This window comes from Canis lupus, chromosome 28 (genome assembly GCF_011100685.1).
Source record: "Canis lupus familiaris isolate Mischka breed German Shepherd chromosome 28, alternate assembly UU_Cfam_GSD_1.0, whole genome shotgun sequence".
NCBI lineage: Eukaryota > Metazoa > Chordata > Mammalia > Carnivora > Canidae > Canis > Canis lupus.
The window spans coordinates 23,737,011-23,752,614 of NC_049249.1; the positions used below are offsets into that span (position 1 = coordinate 23,737,011).

The following is a 15,604-nucleotide window of genomic DNA, read 5'->3' on the forward strand; positions in this document are numbered from 1 at the left end:
GGGAGCCCTGTCCCCTTCCTGGCACTGGTTGTCTGCTGGAGCAGCCTCAAGTCAATTTGGTCTGTTTGGATTTTTTTGTCTCGGTTTCGAGGTCGTCAGACACAGGGGCGAAAGTGAATTGTGTGCTGCAGGCTGGCTTTTGTTTGAGCCCTTAGAGGCTGGGGTTAAGGCTTTGAAAAGGAGCCAGGGCGCCTGGGCGGCTGTTCTCCTCCTGGTCAGAGCAGCTTCCACTTTCATTTGTGAAAGAAAAACCAGGAAGTGAGGTCCCCGAGCACGTTTGAAAGCCCGGCCATGGCCTGACTCGGGACAGCTCAGGCAGGGGCACAACCGGGGCGCTCCGAGCCGTGGCCAGCTGCCTGCATGGATGCTCTGGAGCCAGCCTGTCCCTGGATGAACTGGGGCTGAGGGAAGGGCGACAGGGATTCTGTGCCAGGAAGAACCTGGAGCCTGGAAGCCCCATTCGCAGGAAGCGCCAAGAGATGCACCCCCCTCCCAGGGTAAGGGGAACCGTCCTGGGGGGGCACTTAGCAAGGGGTCTTGTGTGCATGAGGTAGAGGCCGACAGGGCACTGTCACCCCTGGCTCCAGGCAATCTAGAGCTTGCTGTGCCCCGAGCACGTGTAGTGCTTTCCTCTCCCTCCCAGGTCTCTAAGGGACCCCTTTAAACCTTCCTTATCAGGAGGAGCGAAAGGGAAGGAGGACCGTGGGGGTGTAAGGGGTGTGGATTGGATTTTCTTTCTCCTGCCTCTCTCGGGGGAGGTGGGCTACAGGCCAGACCTCCTCAATATTCATTGTGAGCTTTGACTCTTTCTCTGCTGAGAAGTGATGGATCAGTGGTGGGTGGATGGTTCCTGAATGAACTTAGATCTGTTTAAGGGGGGCCACAAGTTGAATCTCAGGTGAGCTTCAAGGACCTTCAAAGAATGAGCTTTAGAAGGGATTCCATGGTTCAGGATTGTTACCTCATGTGGGGATTAATCTGTTTGGTGGTCTGAAAAGTAAAATTGAATCTGGAGCTTGTAGGAGATCGGTGTTTTCCATCAGCAGCAGAGTCTTTAAAAAATAGTCAAGTTTAATTTCAAAAAAGATTGATTTAGTAAAAATCATTTTTAGTAAAAATTTTTAGTAAAAAATGTTTTTAATAGAATAGTTGGTTTCACTTGACCCCCTCCCTTTATATTCCAGCACGGGAGTAACACTATGGAGGAGGGGTCCCCTCCGATGGATACGTATTTGAGATGAACACAGAATAGTCTTGTAAGAGACATGGTAAAAATTCTTGTAGGCATCACTTGTATGTTTGGCACAATCTAGAGAACAAAACACAAAGACCACAAATATTTAGAGAACAAGCAGATAATAGAGTTAAATAGGTGGTAGATAGTAAGATGCAGGTGGTAGGGACTCTGGCAAAATGCAAGGTAGGTGCACCGGCCCCAGAAAAAACACATTCCAATTTTTTTGATTTTTTTGATTTTTTTAAACATATTATCCAGTCCAAACAGAATGTTTCAGCCAGGTATTTGGCTAGGTCCTGACCTAAAATAGTCTTCTCTCCCAGGCTATATATTCTAACTCCTTGAGGGCAAAAGCACCTATCATAACATCAGGGAATCATCGAACGTTTAAGGGCTAAACGCATAGTGTAGGCCACAGATTTTATAGTGAGGCTCAAGGTCAGAGAATGAATGGAGAAAAGGCAGATGAAGCCAAGTTAAGCACCAGCTCATAAGAGCTACTCTTAACGTTTCATTGAGATAAACTTATGATGTGGATGATTTCACCATTTTATGGCTGAGGAGGTTCAGAGAAGTGAATTAATGTTCCAAAGTCAGAGTTCGAAGCTGTAGTCCATGTGCTACTGAAAACCATGCTGCAACTACTCCTATGCAGAGTTAGCCTTTCTTCAGATTTCCTAGAAAATCACATTTTAAAAAGATTTTATTTATTTATTTATTTATTTATTTATTTATTTATTTATTTATTTATTTATTTGATGGAGGGAGAGAGAGAGAGAGAGAGAGAGAGAGAGAGAGAAGCCAAGGAGCAGCAGAGGGAGAGGGAGAAGCAGGCTCCCCACCAAGCAGGGAGCCCAATGTGGGGCTTGATCTCAGGACCCTGGAATCATGACTCTGACTCACCAGAGGCAAACTTGCCTCAATTCCAGATGAGGCTAGAGGCGCCCGGGTGGCTCAGTCGGTTGAGTGCCAGACTCTTGCTTTCAGCTCAGGTTGTGATCCCAGGGTCCTGGGATGGAGCCTGGACCATCCCATCCTGGGATGGTCCTGATATTTCCTAGGCTCTCAATCCATGTTCTGTGAATGAACACACGAGTTTTGGAGTTTGGAAGGTCAGGCAGCACTGCATGGCTGTGGCCAGGTCATGGTTTCAACCGTCTTTGGGGGAGCAGGTCACAGATCTGCAACTCTGTAGGTCAGTCTATTTTATGAGGTTGTGAGTACCTGCGGGCAGGATGCAGGGGTAGGGTAGGGTCGGAGGAGAGAGCTGCATCAGAATTCAGAGGTGCTCGATGCCCTCTCCAATGAGAAATCCTCTGTTTCCACAGAAATGAGAAGTTGTGAAGACTTTTGCTTGTAAGTTGGAGGGCAGTTAGAGTATAAAGGTCCCGATCCCCTCCCCTCTTTCAGGAAGCCTCAGGATAGAACATCTGATACTTGATAAGAAGTCAGAGACTGAGGGAGGTGGGGGCGGGAAAGGGAGCCGGTCCTCCTGAGGACTTCCCACCTACCAAGCATTGCACTGGAGGGGACCGCGTAGGGTATCCCTTTCAAGTAGGGACTCTTACCTGTCCCTTCCTGTGTGCAGTTGAAGGAAACGGATGCTCAGTGATGTTATGGGACTATCCCTGGGTCACCCAGGTGGTGACCCAGGTGACTCTTCCTCTGACACCCAAATGGGCAATGGCCTTGAATGTCTGCTGCTAGAAATGAGACTGTTGGCAATAAAACTTATTGTTTGCACTTTGAATCTGTGACTCCTGACCACTGGCGGACCAGGGAGTACGAGGGCTGACTCTGCAGGAGCCCTGGCAGGAAGGTCTCTTTCACAACAGTTTGCATCACTGCTTTTATCCTGCCTGGGTGACAGGGGCCTAGCACTTTGTCCACACTATCTTTTTACAGGCTCTCTTATCAAGTCCAGTGGACTTCTGGTACCGATTCTCCTGACCCCACTTCTTTCAGAATCCATTCGGTCAGCAACAAGCTCGGGAAGCCTTTTGGGGTGTTAACTGAGACAAAGTTTTCCACAGGGTAGGGCTGCTGGGCTGTGGTTTGTTGGAGGCACCCTGGTAGACCAAGGTTGACTGTGTCAATCTGAGATCCAGTGGGATTTATCACTGCCTGCCACCAGCCCATGGGTGGCTCAACCATCCTATGCTAACTTCATGGACTGAGTTCAGAGGCTTTTGGTATTTGATTTTGAGGACTTTTTTTGTGAAATACCACTCAGCTCAACTGGTCAAGACTTGGCACCCCAAGACTCTCCAGTGTTTGTGAACTGATATAACTTCTATCATCTAGTATCTCCACCAGGCCCAGATACTGTATCCTTCAGCCTTCTTTTTTTTTTTTTTAAGATTTTATTTATTCATGAGACACACACACGGGGGGGGAGGGGGGAAGAGACACAGGCAGAGGGAGAAGCAGACTCCATGCAGGGAGCCCGACATGGGACTCCATCATGGGTCTCCAGGATCAGGCCCTGGGCTGAAGGTGGCACCAAACCGCTGAACCACCCAGGCTGCCCTCCTTCAAGCCTTCTTAAAGGCTTCTTCTTCCCCACACCCTTTCAACTAAATATGGATTCTCTACTTCCACCAGAAACATCCGTTCAACCATTTCCCTTTCCCAAATAGGATGTGTTCCTCTGCACATGGCAGAGTGCTGGGCACCCAGTTGGTCCAAGACCTTTGTTTGCCTTACTGAAATATATAAATTTATAAACAAATTTAAAGCACAGAGAATAATCTAATCTCTTGCCACACACACACTTCTCCTGTCCACCTGTCCACCAGATGCTCCAGAGGCTGGGCTATATGCCATGGTACGTTTGTGTACTGCCTGGGGAATTGTTTTTAGGTCCTGGTAGACTATTAAGCTTACGGGAGCTTTCCCCATGCTGAACACGCTGCTTGGCACATAGTATACTCAAATGCTTGCGGCATCAGTGACCCTCGAGCTCATTCAGGTCGAATTGCTTAGCGTTGCCCATGCCATGGCATGAAGCCTCTGGCTGTGGCATTTCTGAGAAGAGGTGGGCCCCCTTCTGCTGACTCTCTCTAGTTAACTTAAGCCACTGGTGAGTCAAAGGGATAAGTGGCTCCCTGGCACCCAGTGGATTCCCACTGTACCTCAGGCACCGTGCCCGATGCAGTAGAATCTGAAGGCTGAGACCACCTCTGCCTGGGAGCCCTCACGGCTGGGGTATCCACTGAGTCATAGGCAGCTTACCAAACCCAAGGCTGAACTGGTTCTGCTCCAGTCCGTACAACTCTCCTGAGCTCTGGTCCCTGGAGCTTTCCCTGTGTGATTCAGCAGCAAAGATCTTACCAATGGATATGCATCAGAAACCTCATGATTTATTTATGTGCTTGCTTGCAGGCCAGGAAACCTGTTTCAAGCCTCTCCCTCCCCTCACCCTGCCAGCTGCCCTACAAAGTGGAGTTGTTGGATATGGCCTAGCAGTTGGGCTAGGAAGGGCAAGATGTGTGACTTAATATCCCTTTCCTGTTTTAATTATTGAAATGCTCGCAGAATCTCTCCATGGTGTGGAAATGACTGCTTAGTCACCCTCTGGGTTTGAATAGGGATCCCCTTTGGTGATGCTGACTCCCCTCTCTGTCCTGTATGACCTTGAGGAGATAAGAACACCTCTTCCCATCTGCCTGGGCACATCCCATGGTGTGTGCACCTTGGAGCACCCTGGGTGCCAGGCCCCAGATGGAGAGAGCCCCTGCTTGCTGGAGAAGCCTAATGTGGGCAGTGACCTGAGCACCTGGGTGCCTGTGACTGGCTAGAAAGTCATCTTCAGACTCATAGGTCAGGATCTCATGCCAACCTCTCTTCTTAGCTTCTTGCAGTGAGTGTTGACAGATGCCCTGCGACTCAAACTTTACCTTTGGCCTAGCTCTTCATGTGCTAAAGAAATGAATGAAAAACATTTCTACCCTGGAGCAGCTGTCCAAACCAGCTTGCTCTGCAGTTGACAGGCTTGCACATGACGTGAGTGCTCGAAATGTGTGTTGAATGTGGCTTTGGTGGCGAGAAGGCTGCACTTGCAGAAACCGAGCTGAGGCTGTATTCTCAGGCATGTTCACATGAAATGCCGCCAACCAAGGTGGTGGAAGTTTGTGAGTCGGCTGTCTCGGTCAGAGGTAGGGTAACTTAGAGTTGTTGGTTTTATGTTCATTTTTTTTAAGCATGCATATTTCAGATTAAACAGTATCTACTCTCAAGTCATTTTCTCAATAAGACCTACTTGAAAACTTATACCCCCTGCTGTCCACAATCGTCTTTCCTGATTCTATCTTTTTAATTCCATATACTATATAATCTAGCTCTTGTTCAGATTTGTTATCAAACTCACCAATAAAATACAAACCCACAAGGGGAGGGTTTTTACTGCTAGATCCCCAGCTCCTGGAATGATGCCAATATATAGTTAAGCCCTTAAATATCTTCAGCTCAATGACCGAATACTCAAAACTTTCTGGAAAATCCATTTAGGACTTCTCCTCTTCCATCTGTCTTTTCCTGTGAGGAATATACTTCTAGAAACACAAACACGTACACGTTTGTCCAAGTGGTTCTTTTTTTTTCTTTCTACATGGCAATTTATCATGGAGCTCTTTCCACATCAGTACACACAGATCTGCTCTATTGTTTTTAATACCTGCCAAGAGTACCACTGTGTAGACATGTTATAATTTATTTGGCTATTCCACCAAGGGGGTCTTTCTTGGTCTCTGGCATTATAAACAATCCTATAGATGTAATGATGATGAACATGATAACTAATGCCTTAGCCTATCCAACAGGCACTATTACAAGTATTTTACAGGCATATTAACTCCTTTAATTCTGGGATAGATATTATCATTGTTTTTTTGCAGATGAGAAACCACAGAGAGGTTTTCTAACCCAGGTCAGACAGAAGATGATCACGTAGGGTATAAGCCCAAGTAATTGGACTCAGAGCCCACATCCCAAACCAGTACCTTACACAGCCATTTGTGATATATTTCACTGAACTGATGTTTTTCTCCAGAAGTTACTAGTAGGGTCATTATGTCAAAGGGCACAGATTTTAAATTGTGGTAGAAGGAAAAAGGCACCTCTTGAAGGATAACCAAATTTATGTTTCCCTGGTTAAGAGTGCACTTTACACTATTTCATCATTGCTAATCTTATGGATGAGGAGAAGACGTTTCCTTTAAATTTGCATTTTTTTAACTACAAGCAAAGATGAATGTCTTTCTGCAATCATAAATAATCTGTTCAGCTGTGAATGTTCTGGTCATGACCTTTGCTTTTTGTTTTGTTTTGTGTTGTGTTTTGTTTTTCATTGACTTCGAAGCATTCCTTTTGAGGAAATGAGCTCTTTAGACAGGCAAAGTACTTGATACATGTCCCAGTTTATCTTTGTCTCTGGTACCTTTCCTGAAGGGCAAATATTTTTAAAAATTTTATGTGCTCAAACTTGCCAATGTCTTCATTTATCACTTCTGGATTTTGTGTCTTTCTTGAGTCTTCTTTGTGCCATGATTATAAAAAGAATCCCTCATACTTTTTATCTCCAAATACTCATGGTTGTCATTGTTCCATATTTCAGTCTTTGATCCACGTTTAACTATTTTTGTTGTGGGAGTAAGATAGTAATTGACTTCATGTCTTTTCTCTGAGTAGCTAGCCAGCTGTCTCTATACTCTTTTTTTTTTTAAGATTTTATTTATTTATTCATGAGAGACAGAGAGGCAGAGACATAGGCAGAGGGAGAAGCAGACTCCTCATGAGGAGCCTGATGCGGGACTCCATCCCAGGACCCTGGGATCACAACCTGAGCCAAAGGCAGATGCTCAACCACTGAGCCACCCAGATGCCCCTATATACTCTTATTTAAGTGAAAAAATCTATCTTTATTTGAAATGCAATTTAGTATATAATAATATATCCACTAGGAGTTTCAAGATGATTTTGTTACATAGTTTTGTCCAATAGAAAACTACCCTAGCATTATGGAAGCAAATTTGGTAATGTTTAACTGTCCTCCCTCCCCAATTCCTGTTATTCTTAAAAAATTTTCTGACTCTTTTTAATAAGCTTTATTTTTCTGGGTGAGCTTTAGAATTGGCTTTTTAATTCCCATTGGTCTTTATTAGAGTTGCATTAAATGTATAGACACATTTAGGAATATGGAGTCCTCTTGACTGCTTTGAGTATGTATTTGGAATTTTCAAACCTTCTTATTTCCCTAAGATCTAAACTTTTTAAACAAAGTGTTTACACATTTTTTTTCTTAATATGCAATTGTGAATGACATTTTCCCCATTATTTTTGAATTAGTTATTTAAATGAAGTTAAGGAAAGCTATTGATTTTCTGGCTACTGATTTAGTAACTGGCCACTTTACTGAATTATTTCATGGCTTCTAAGGAGGTTATATTCATGTTGCATGTTAAGGAAAAGTTTATATTCATAAAACTGTCAGTTCATAATGTTCTTTTAACCTTTTACCATTACTTTGCAATTTTTCTAGAGCTATTGACTATGTGGTTAAGAATAGAGATGGAGGTTTCCTAAGTTGAGGGTGGCAGGAATCTAGGGGGGCTGGGCTGGTGACTTAAAACCCAATCAAGAAGGCAAAACCTTCATATACAGTCTTCTAAATCACACACAAGCCCCTCTGGAGTCATTATGAGTTGTGAAGCCTTGGGACCTAGTCTCTAGGAGAAAGCAAGTCATTCAGTACAGAAGAGTGTGTTAACAAATTGGATAAGAACTTGGTGACTGTGGTCTCTCTTTTAATGAGCTCTCTGTCACCACAGAATGAGTCCATACATGTAAGGGAACAGGGAAACCAATTAAATTTAAATTAGTATATCACTTTTTAGAAAGTAGATTGTTCCTCCCAAAAGTTCATAATTGAAATTTATATCCCATTATTGCACAGAAAATAGTTCTCCTGGCCTAAAAGCAAAGATAATTTGTCTTATTGTTCTTTGAATTCCAGAAACCTAGGGTAACCACAATTATTTATTTCTAGGCTGGGTTTCCTGCTCACTTACTACTGTAGATGACTTCATTTGATAAGATTCATCCTTTAGATTCTTTCAAACACAGAGGAGTATACTCATTCTGAGTAGTCTTTGATTTGTGTTAGAAACACATCCTTTTCACCCCCTACCATCCCTAATCCAATACTGTGCCAAAGTAGAAGTTTGATTTAGAAGTACCCATCTCAAGATTGGTCAGAGTGATTTTTTGATGATTTAAGATTTGGGAGCTTGGGGGTGGGAAATTTTACTAAGGGAAATATGGGTTAACAGAGTATTTGAAACAGACAATTCTGTACCAGAAAACTGGTCATTTATTCAACAACCACTGATGGTAAGCTAACTATGTGCCCAGCATGGTAGAGGCATTAGAGATACAGTGGTGAACAAAACAAAAATCTCTGTTCTAATTAGAATATCAGTTCAGTGGGGGCCATGGATGATAAGGGACCAGGACTATTTCAGAAAGTGAACAGCATCATAGAAAAGAGAACACAAGGTTCTGTGATAGTGATTGGAGTGGAAAGGGTGATGTTTAAATAGGATAATCAGAGAGAGTGAGTTTTTGAGGAAGTGACATTTGAGTTGAGGCCCAGGTTATAAGCAAGGCACAACCATTTCAAATCTGGGGAATAGTCTTTTAGGAAGGGGAAGAACATATACAGAAGCTCTAATGGAATTGACTTATGGTTGGAGAGCTGAATACATGTAGAAAAATAAATTTTTGAAAGGAAAGGGGCTATAAAACAAACATTATTTGTAGGCTAAAGGGATAGCCTGAAAGCTTCATAGCAATAAATATAGTTGACCAAAAACTAGAGTAGTCCAAGGGTCCATCTAAAGGACTTCATTCAAAGAAAATGAGACCTAGTGAAGAAATGGTAGCCCAAATCCTCAGAGGAGCAAAACTCAGAGCTGAATATAGGAAGGTCCAAACCTAGGTATCGCGGTCCTGGGAGTTGGAAAGCAGGTGTTAAGGCAGAAGGTAGAAGGCATCCTTCAGCTAGCTTGGGAATTAAATGTGTTAGAAGCTAGTAGATGAGGGACTACCTACCACAGAGGAGGGGGGGCCCTGGAGTGAATCCTGGGGAAGGACTGGGGACAAATGGACATCCTGGTGTGTGGGGCTGTGGTGTGTCCCTATCACTATATCAAAAAGTGAAGGAAGCTTTCCACATGGGGCCATCCTAATGTGTAGTATGGCTTGCTCATCCACCTGTAGATGACCTGGAAGAGGAGCTCCCATGTACAGTATAACATATCCTTACCGCCATGATACTTTTCTCTACCTCATTTTTTTTCCCAAATAGTAGTGTAAAGGGACGAGGAAATGCCACCACATCAACTGCTTACAGGAGGTCCCAGGAAATGACCAAACCAGAACTGTAATCTGAGTGACATTGGACATATGACAAAAGAGATAGTGTTTTCTCTTCTCATTTACTTGAGCATATCTGGAAGTGTTAGCAGATTCTAAAGGTTAGAGGGTTAACCAGAGCTTCCCGGTCCAGTAGTGGTAGAGCCCAAAAAGTTTTACCATCTCTTGGGCCCTCAGCTTCTCCTAGCTAAACAGTGAGAGAGTCACATGATATGTGGTTGCAAATCGTCTCTGGTACTAGCATCATGAGGTTGAAATTGTGTGTATGTATAAAAAAGGTGATCGAGGGATGCCTGAGAGGCTCAATGGTTGAGCGTCTGCCTTCAGTTCAGGTCATGGTCCTGGGATCAAGTCCTGCACTGGGCTCCCCACAGAAAGCCTGCTACTCTCTCTGACTATGTCTCTGCCTCTCTGTGTGTGTCTCTCATGAATAAACAAAATCTTTTTTAAAAAAGCTATCAAGATAGTAAAAAGACTATAGAATGGAAGAAAATATTTGCAGATTATGTATATGAGGAGGGTCTAGTATCCATATATATAAAGAACTCTTACAGCTCAACAACAAAAAGACAAATCACCCAATTTAAAAATGAGCAAAGGACTATAATAGACCTTTCTTCACAGAAGAAATACAAAGGATCACCAAGCACATGACAAGACTCTCAACATCATTAGCAATTAGGGAAATGCAAATCAAAACCACAATGAGGTGCCATTTCAGATCTATTAGGATGGCTATTATTAAAAAAAAAAACAAAAAAAACACAAAAAAAAACACAAACCCAGAAAATAGCAAGTGTTGGTGGAGATGTAAAGAAATCAGAACACCCTGTGTTGTTGTTTGGGATGCAAAATGGTACAGCCACTGTGGAAAACAGTTTGGTGGTTCTTCAAAAGGTTAAATGCAAAATTACCATGTGACCCAGTAATTACACACACTCCTACATATTTACCTCAAAGAACTGAAAATTGGCATTCAAAACAAAGTCTGTATACAAATGTTCATAGATAGCACTGGTCACCATAGCCTAAATGTGGAAACAATCCCAATATCTATCAGCCGATGAATGCATCAGTAAACTGTCTCTCCATATAGTGGAATATTTACTTAGCCATAAGAAGTGTAGCACTGATATGTGCTACAACATGGATAAACCTTGCAAATATTATGCTTAGTGAGAAAAGTCAGACACAGAAAGTCACTGTTACAGGTTTCCATTTATATGAAATATTAAGAATTTGTAAGAACAAATTCTTCAATTATTCAAATTGAAATAAAGTAAATTAGTGGTTGCCAGGGGCTGTGGGGGTGGCGGGAGGAGGGAATAAGCGGGCACTTGGTTTTCTTTCGGGGTTGAGAATGTTGTGGACCTAACTAGAGGCGATGGTTGTACAACATCACGAATGTGCAGAATACTGCTAAATTGTACATTTTAAATTGGTTAATTTAGTCTTCTGTGAATTTTACCTCAATTTTTAAAAAATGTGAGGCAGCAGAGAGGAACCGTCTGAAATTCTGCACAAATCCTGTTTCAACTGGCTTGGTGATTTGCCATAGCAAACAAAGTGAGTAAGCTCTTTCAGTTGACAAATAGACACATCCTTCAGTGTCTTCTGCAAATAAAATCCCTTGCCAGCATAAGCAAGGTATTTCATTCTCCTGAAAACGCCGTCTTCACATTTATAACTATCCTTCTCGTTTGTAACAAAGGATCCATCTCTTCCATTTGCGGGAGGTGCAACTGCAGTATGTCTTAAAGGAGGGCTCAGGAGTTGACACACCATGGTCCAGATTAAGCCAGATATCTTTTTGTTTGTCCCATACCAGACCTACTACTTGAGCCAATAGTTAAAATTGAGGTTTTACAAAAATCCAGTGTTCTAGATTTTCTAGGGAGAAAAAAAATCTAATCTGGTGATCATGGGCTCACATTACAAAGTGGTAACAGTCAGAGAGGGGTGACGCAGGTGTTGCCCTTAGACTGATCCTGGGTTCTCTCTCTCTCTCTCTCCTCCCCTCCCCTTGTGCTGCTCCTCCCTGGTCCCACACTGCTACCTGAAGCAGAAATTTCACCTTTAGATCCTCCTTGAAAAAATTGTTTGCAAAGTCTCTGGTTAAAATGTAAATCTGCTCTCTGTAAGAAAAAAGCCAAAATCCTTAGGTCAACAATTTCTTCCCTTAGCTGAGAAGGGGAGTAAAGGTTAAGAATCTCTTAATTTGAAGGTGTGATTAAGACAGAGGAGAGAATTCTAGGTCAGAAGATACTCCAGGATGGGGGGCAGTGTCTCAAGCTGAGGGTGCGTAGGATGGCCAAGCACAAATTAGGTCTCTCTTCTTCTGGGTGCTGCTCCCCACTCTGCCAATTTCACAATTTTCCCTGGGACACTCCATTCCCCATCTGGGAAAAACAAAGTTCTACCTGGCTGGCTCTTGAACACATTCTGACTCCTGAACGTGCCACTTGACCCTACAAATCCGGATAAGGCTTGATTTAAAAAATCTCAGCTCTCAGAATCCTGGCAGATGGTCACAATAGCACCAGTTGTGAGGTAACCTAGCACCTATGGGGCCTCGCTTTTGTTTTTGTTGTGTCTTCTTTTTCTTCCCCTAAACACAATGTGGAAGAAACCAAGGAGTGGGGGCCAGTCATCCCAGTGTTTGGAAGTTCAGCTTTCCTCCATAAAATGGAAAGGGATTGCTCCAAATTCAAGTAATAACCTGTCAGGGAGCAGAAGAATGCCAAGATGACTGACATGATTACCAGACTCCATAGCCTTTGTTAAGGTGAAGTGTTTGTCTTCTTGGAGAAAGTTCCAGATGCCAGCTGATGGCAGCTGCCCCCAAGTTCTCAGGGCAACTAGGATCTTGATCAGATCAAACTTTGTATTGAGCATGCTTTGCTCTCTTGATTTTTAAGTGGGAAACTTTGGCCTCATCTCTGAGATCTTGTTCTATAGGGCACCGTGGTAAACTTTGAAGAATGCAAACTCTGAATTTTCTTTGCTGTTACCCATAAGGTTCCAGGCAGGTTTGGTCTCCCTGAACTCTATAACTGGACTCCTGAGGAAAGAGGAGTAGTGGTTTTATAGATTTCAATGGGGAAGCAGCAGTGGGAAGTGGTACGTGACCTTGGACAAGTTGCTTTACCCCTAGGAGCTTCAATTCTTCTCATCTCTAAAATGCTACTTCATGACATTGGTTGGATGGAACTCCATGATCCATGCAAACAGCCTGGTCTGAAAGCTGTCCGGGGCAAGAGTTGGAAGAGATGGCCTCAGCCAAAGTTCCTAGGACCTGCCCAAACACTAGTTCCTGCTACCAGAGCAGTTCAAAGCTTGCCTTGGCTGGAAACTACAAGAAAAGCTGGGTTGGGGAAAACCTTTGTGGTTTCAGTTCCTTGAGATCTCTTCCTGGCCTAAATCTTTAATGCTCACTTGCTACCATGTGCTGGGTCCATTCTCTAGCACCTTTTCTGTGAACAGGGCGGACGTTGCCTCTGGTAAAAATGGTTTCTCTTGGCTCCCTGGAGGAGAGGGCATTGGACATAGCAAACTGAGATGCTGTTGCTCTCTGAGACTCTAGTGATGCTTCAAAAAAGAAAGCAATGCATGAGGCCTATCTGGTCAGCAGGAAATGTCCTTCATACAGAATGCTTGAATTTTAAACTCTGTTGAGTCACCTCTACAGATGTTCCCTTCTCTGCTTTGTACTAGAGAAATCCAAGCCAAACAACCCCTCCTTCCCCCTGGTTGGCCTGGACAGGTGAAGGTCTCTAGAGGGCCCTCCTCTGACTACCAGCTTAGGCTGGAGCCAGAAAGGTTTCTTCTAGGCCCTGTGGGCCCCAGTTAAAAGGGCAGTCATTTCATAAAATTGTCTGGGAAATGATTAACTTGTTTCCTTTGATATTTTCTGCCTTTCCTTTCTCCCTCTGCTGTGGGAGGACAGTCAAGTCGCAGGAGTGGAGAAAGCTATTATTTTCAACATTGCTAAAGTCAACAGTGAGAGAAACTCTGCTTCTAGAGAGGTCCAACCCCGGTTTTTGGAGGGTTAGACGTTGAGGTGTGTGTGTGTGTCCTTTTGTAAACACAACTATCGAGTAAAAATTTCAGCCATTTCCTCTAACTTTTTTCTTTCCTTTTTTTTTTTTTCTTTTTAAAGGCCTGAACTTCCTGCTGCTACTCACAAAGATGCTTTTTATCTTTAACTTCTTGTTTTCCCCACTTCCAACCCCGGCACTAATCTGCATCCTGACCTTTGGAGCCGCCATCTTCCTGTGGTTGATCAATAGACCTCAGCCCGTCTTGCCTTTTGTGGATTTGGACAACCAGTCGGTGGGAATTGAGGTAACCGAACCAATCCTCTACCTTGGGAGAACTCATGAGGAGGATGGGATATAGGGTGAGAAAGTTAGCCTTTTAGGTTCATGATCACCAGCAAATCTATAAATTTACACTTTGATCACTGGCACACTTGGCTTTGTAAGAAAAATGAAACCACAAACAGCTAGAGTTTATGATGCCAGTAATCTAGATCAGGATTGGTAAACTATAGCCCGTGGGCAAAATCCACCTTTTACTTTTTGTACAACGAGGAAGCTAAGAGTGGTTTTTTATACTTTTAAAGAGAAGTGATAAAAAATATATATATAAGAAAAAAGAAAAACAGTTCATATGTGTTCCACAGAGCACAAAGTTTTTACTGTCTAACCCTTTACAGAAAAAATCTTGCTGACCTATGTTCTAGATGACAGAGCCAGTGCTTTGCGGGTAGGAGAATGTTCTCATTGAGACACCCAATATCTGAGAATGATAAAGAAGTTATTTCCTTGAGTTAAATTCTGGCTTCGAGTTACTATCCATTCTGAAAACTGGCAGAAGTTGAAGTGGGATTTTCCCCCTCAGTTCCCTGACTTTCAGCAAATCACACAGCTTTCTACATCTCTGAGCAAAGGGAAGTTCCCAGAATGTTCTCATCATTTTCTATGTTCAATCCTTTTCAGAGAAGAAAGTGTTTCTGCTCCTTTATAAGGCTAACCCCTTCTGATCTTTTCAAGAGCTTCTTCCCTCTACTCGGGACTCTAACTCCATGTTACGTCCACTCTCCACCACCAGCACTTTTATTTAGGCATTGTCTGCATGTTCTTCATTGGCATCTTCCTATGCTGCTGATCTGCTGCTTCAGACCACCACCTCCTTTCAGTCTTCCCTTTTTCCAGTACAGTTCTTAAGAGTGCCCTGTCGATTTCCTTTCCTGAACTTCAACCCACTGAGATCTGACTTTTGTTGCTACCATCTTCTCCAAACTTCTCTGGGTCACCCATCATGTAACCTTGAAATTCAATGACTTCTCCTCCAGCTTTCCTCTCAAATGACTTGAGAATTCTTCTTTCTTAAAAATTTCTTTTTGTCCTTCATAATGTCCTTCAATGAGATTTCTTTCTAATTTCAAGGTGGTCTTTGTCACTGAGCTTCTTTTCTCCCCTTGTCTAGCGTTTCAGCCTCACCATCTCGATTCCTCTAAAGCAAGGGTTGGCCAACATGTGCTTTAAAGGCCAGATGGTGAGTAGTTCAGACTTTGCAGGCCATCTGGAGTCTGTTGCAGCTATCCAACTCTGCTGCTGTAACATGAAAGTAGCAGAGAATATGTAAGTGAATGAGCATGCTATGTTCCAATAAAACTTTATTTGTGAAAAGAGATGACAAGTCAGATCTGGCCCTAGATTACAGTCTGCCCACCCCTGTGAAATCTTCCTAGCTGAGAAAATCCTTCCTCTTTCATGACATGAAATTGTACCTAAACATTTATGACACTCAAATCTGGCTTTCTAATTCTGAACTCTCCCCAGCCCTAGACCATCTCAGTGACACTCAAGCTCAACAAGTCTCTTTATTGCATATCTTCTCCCTTACACAAACTTTCTTATTTCCCCTCCT

At 43.2% G+C, this 15,604-nt stretch overlaps 1 protein-coding gene across 1 annotated transcript in view; it reads left to right on the forward strand.

Moving 5' to 3' along the window:
• The first annotated feature begins 226 nt into the window (after positions 1-226).
• The window catches only part of ACSL5 (acyl-CoA synthetase long chain family member 5), a 38,678-nt gene continuing 23,300 nt past the window's right edge, over positions 227-15,604 (forward strand). Inside the window, 2 exon segments of the mRNA XM_038578793.1 lie at positions 227-497; positions 13,830-14,014. Coding sequence (XP_038434721.1) covers positions 13,859-14,014 — 156 coding nt within the window. The 5' untranslated portion in view covers positions 227-497; positions 13,830-13,858.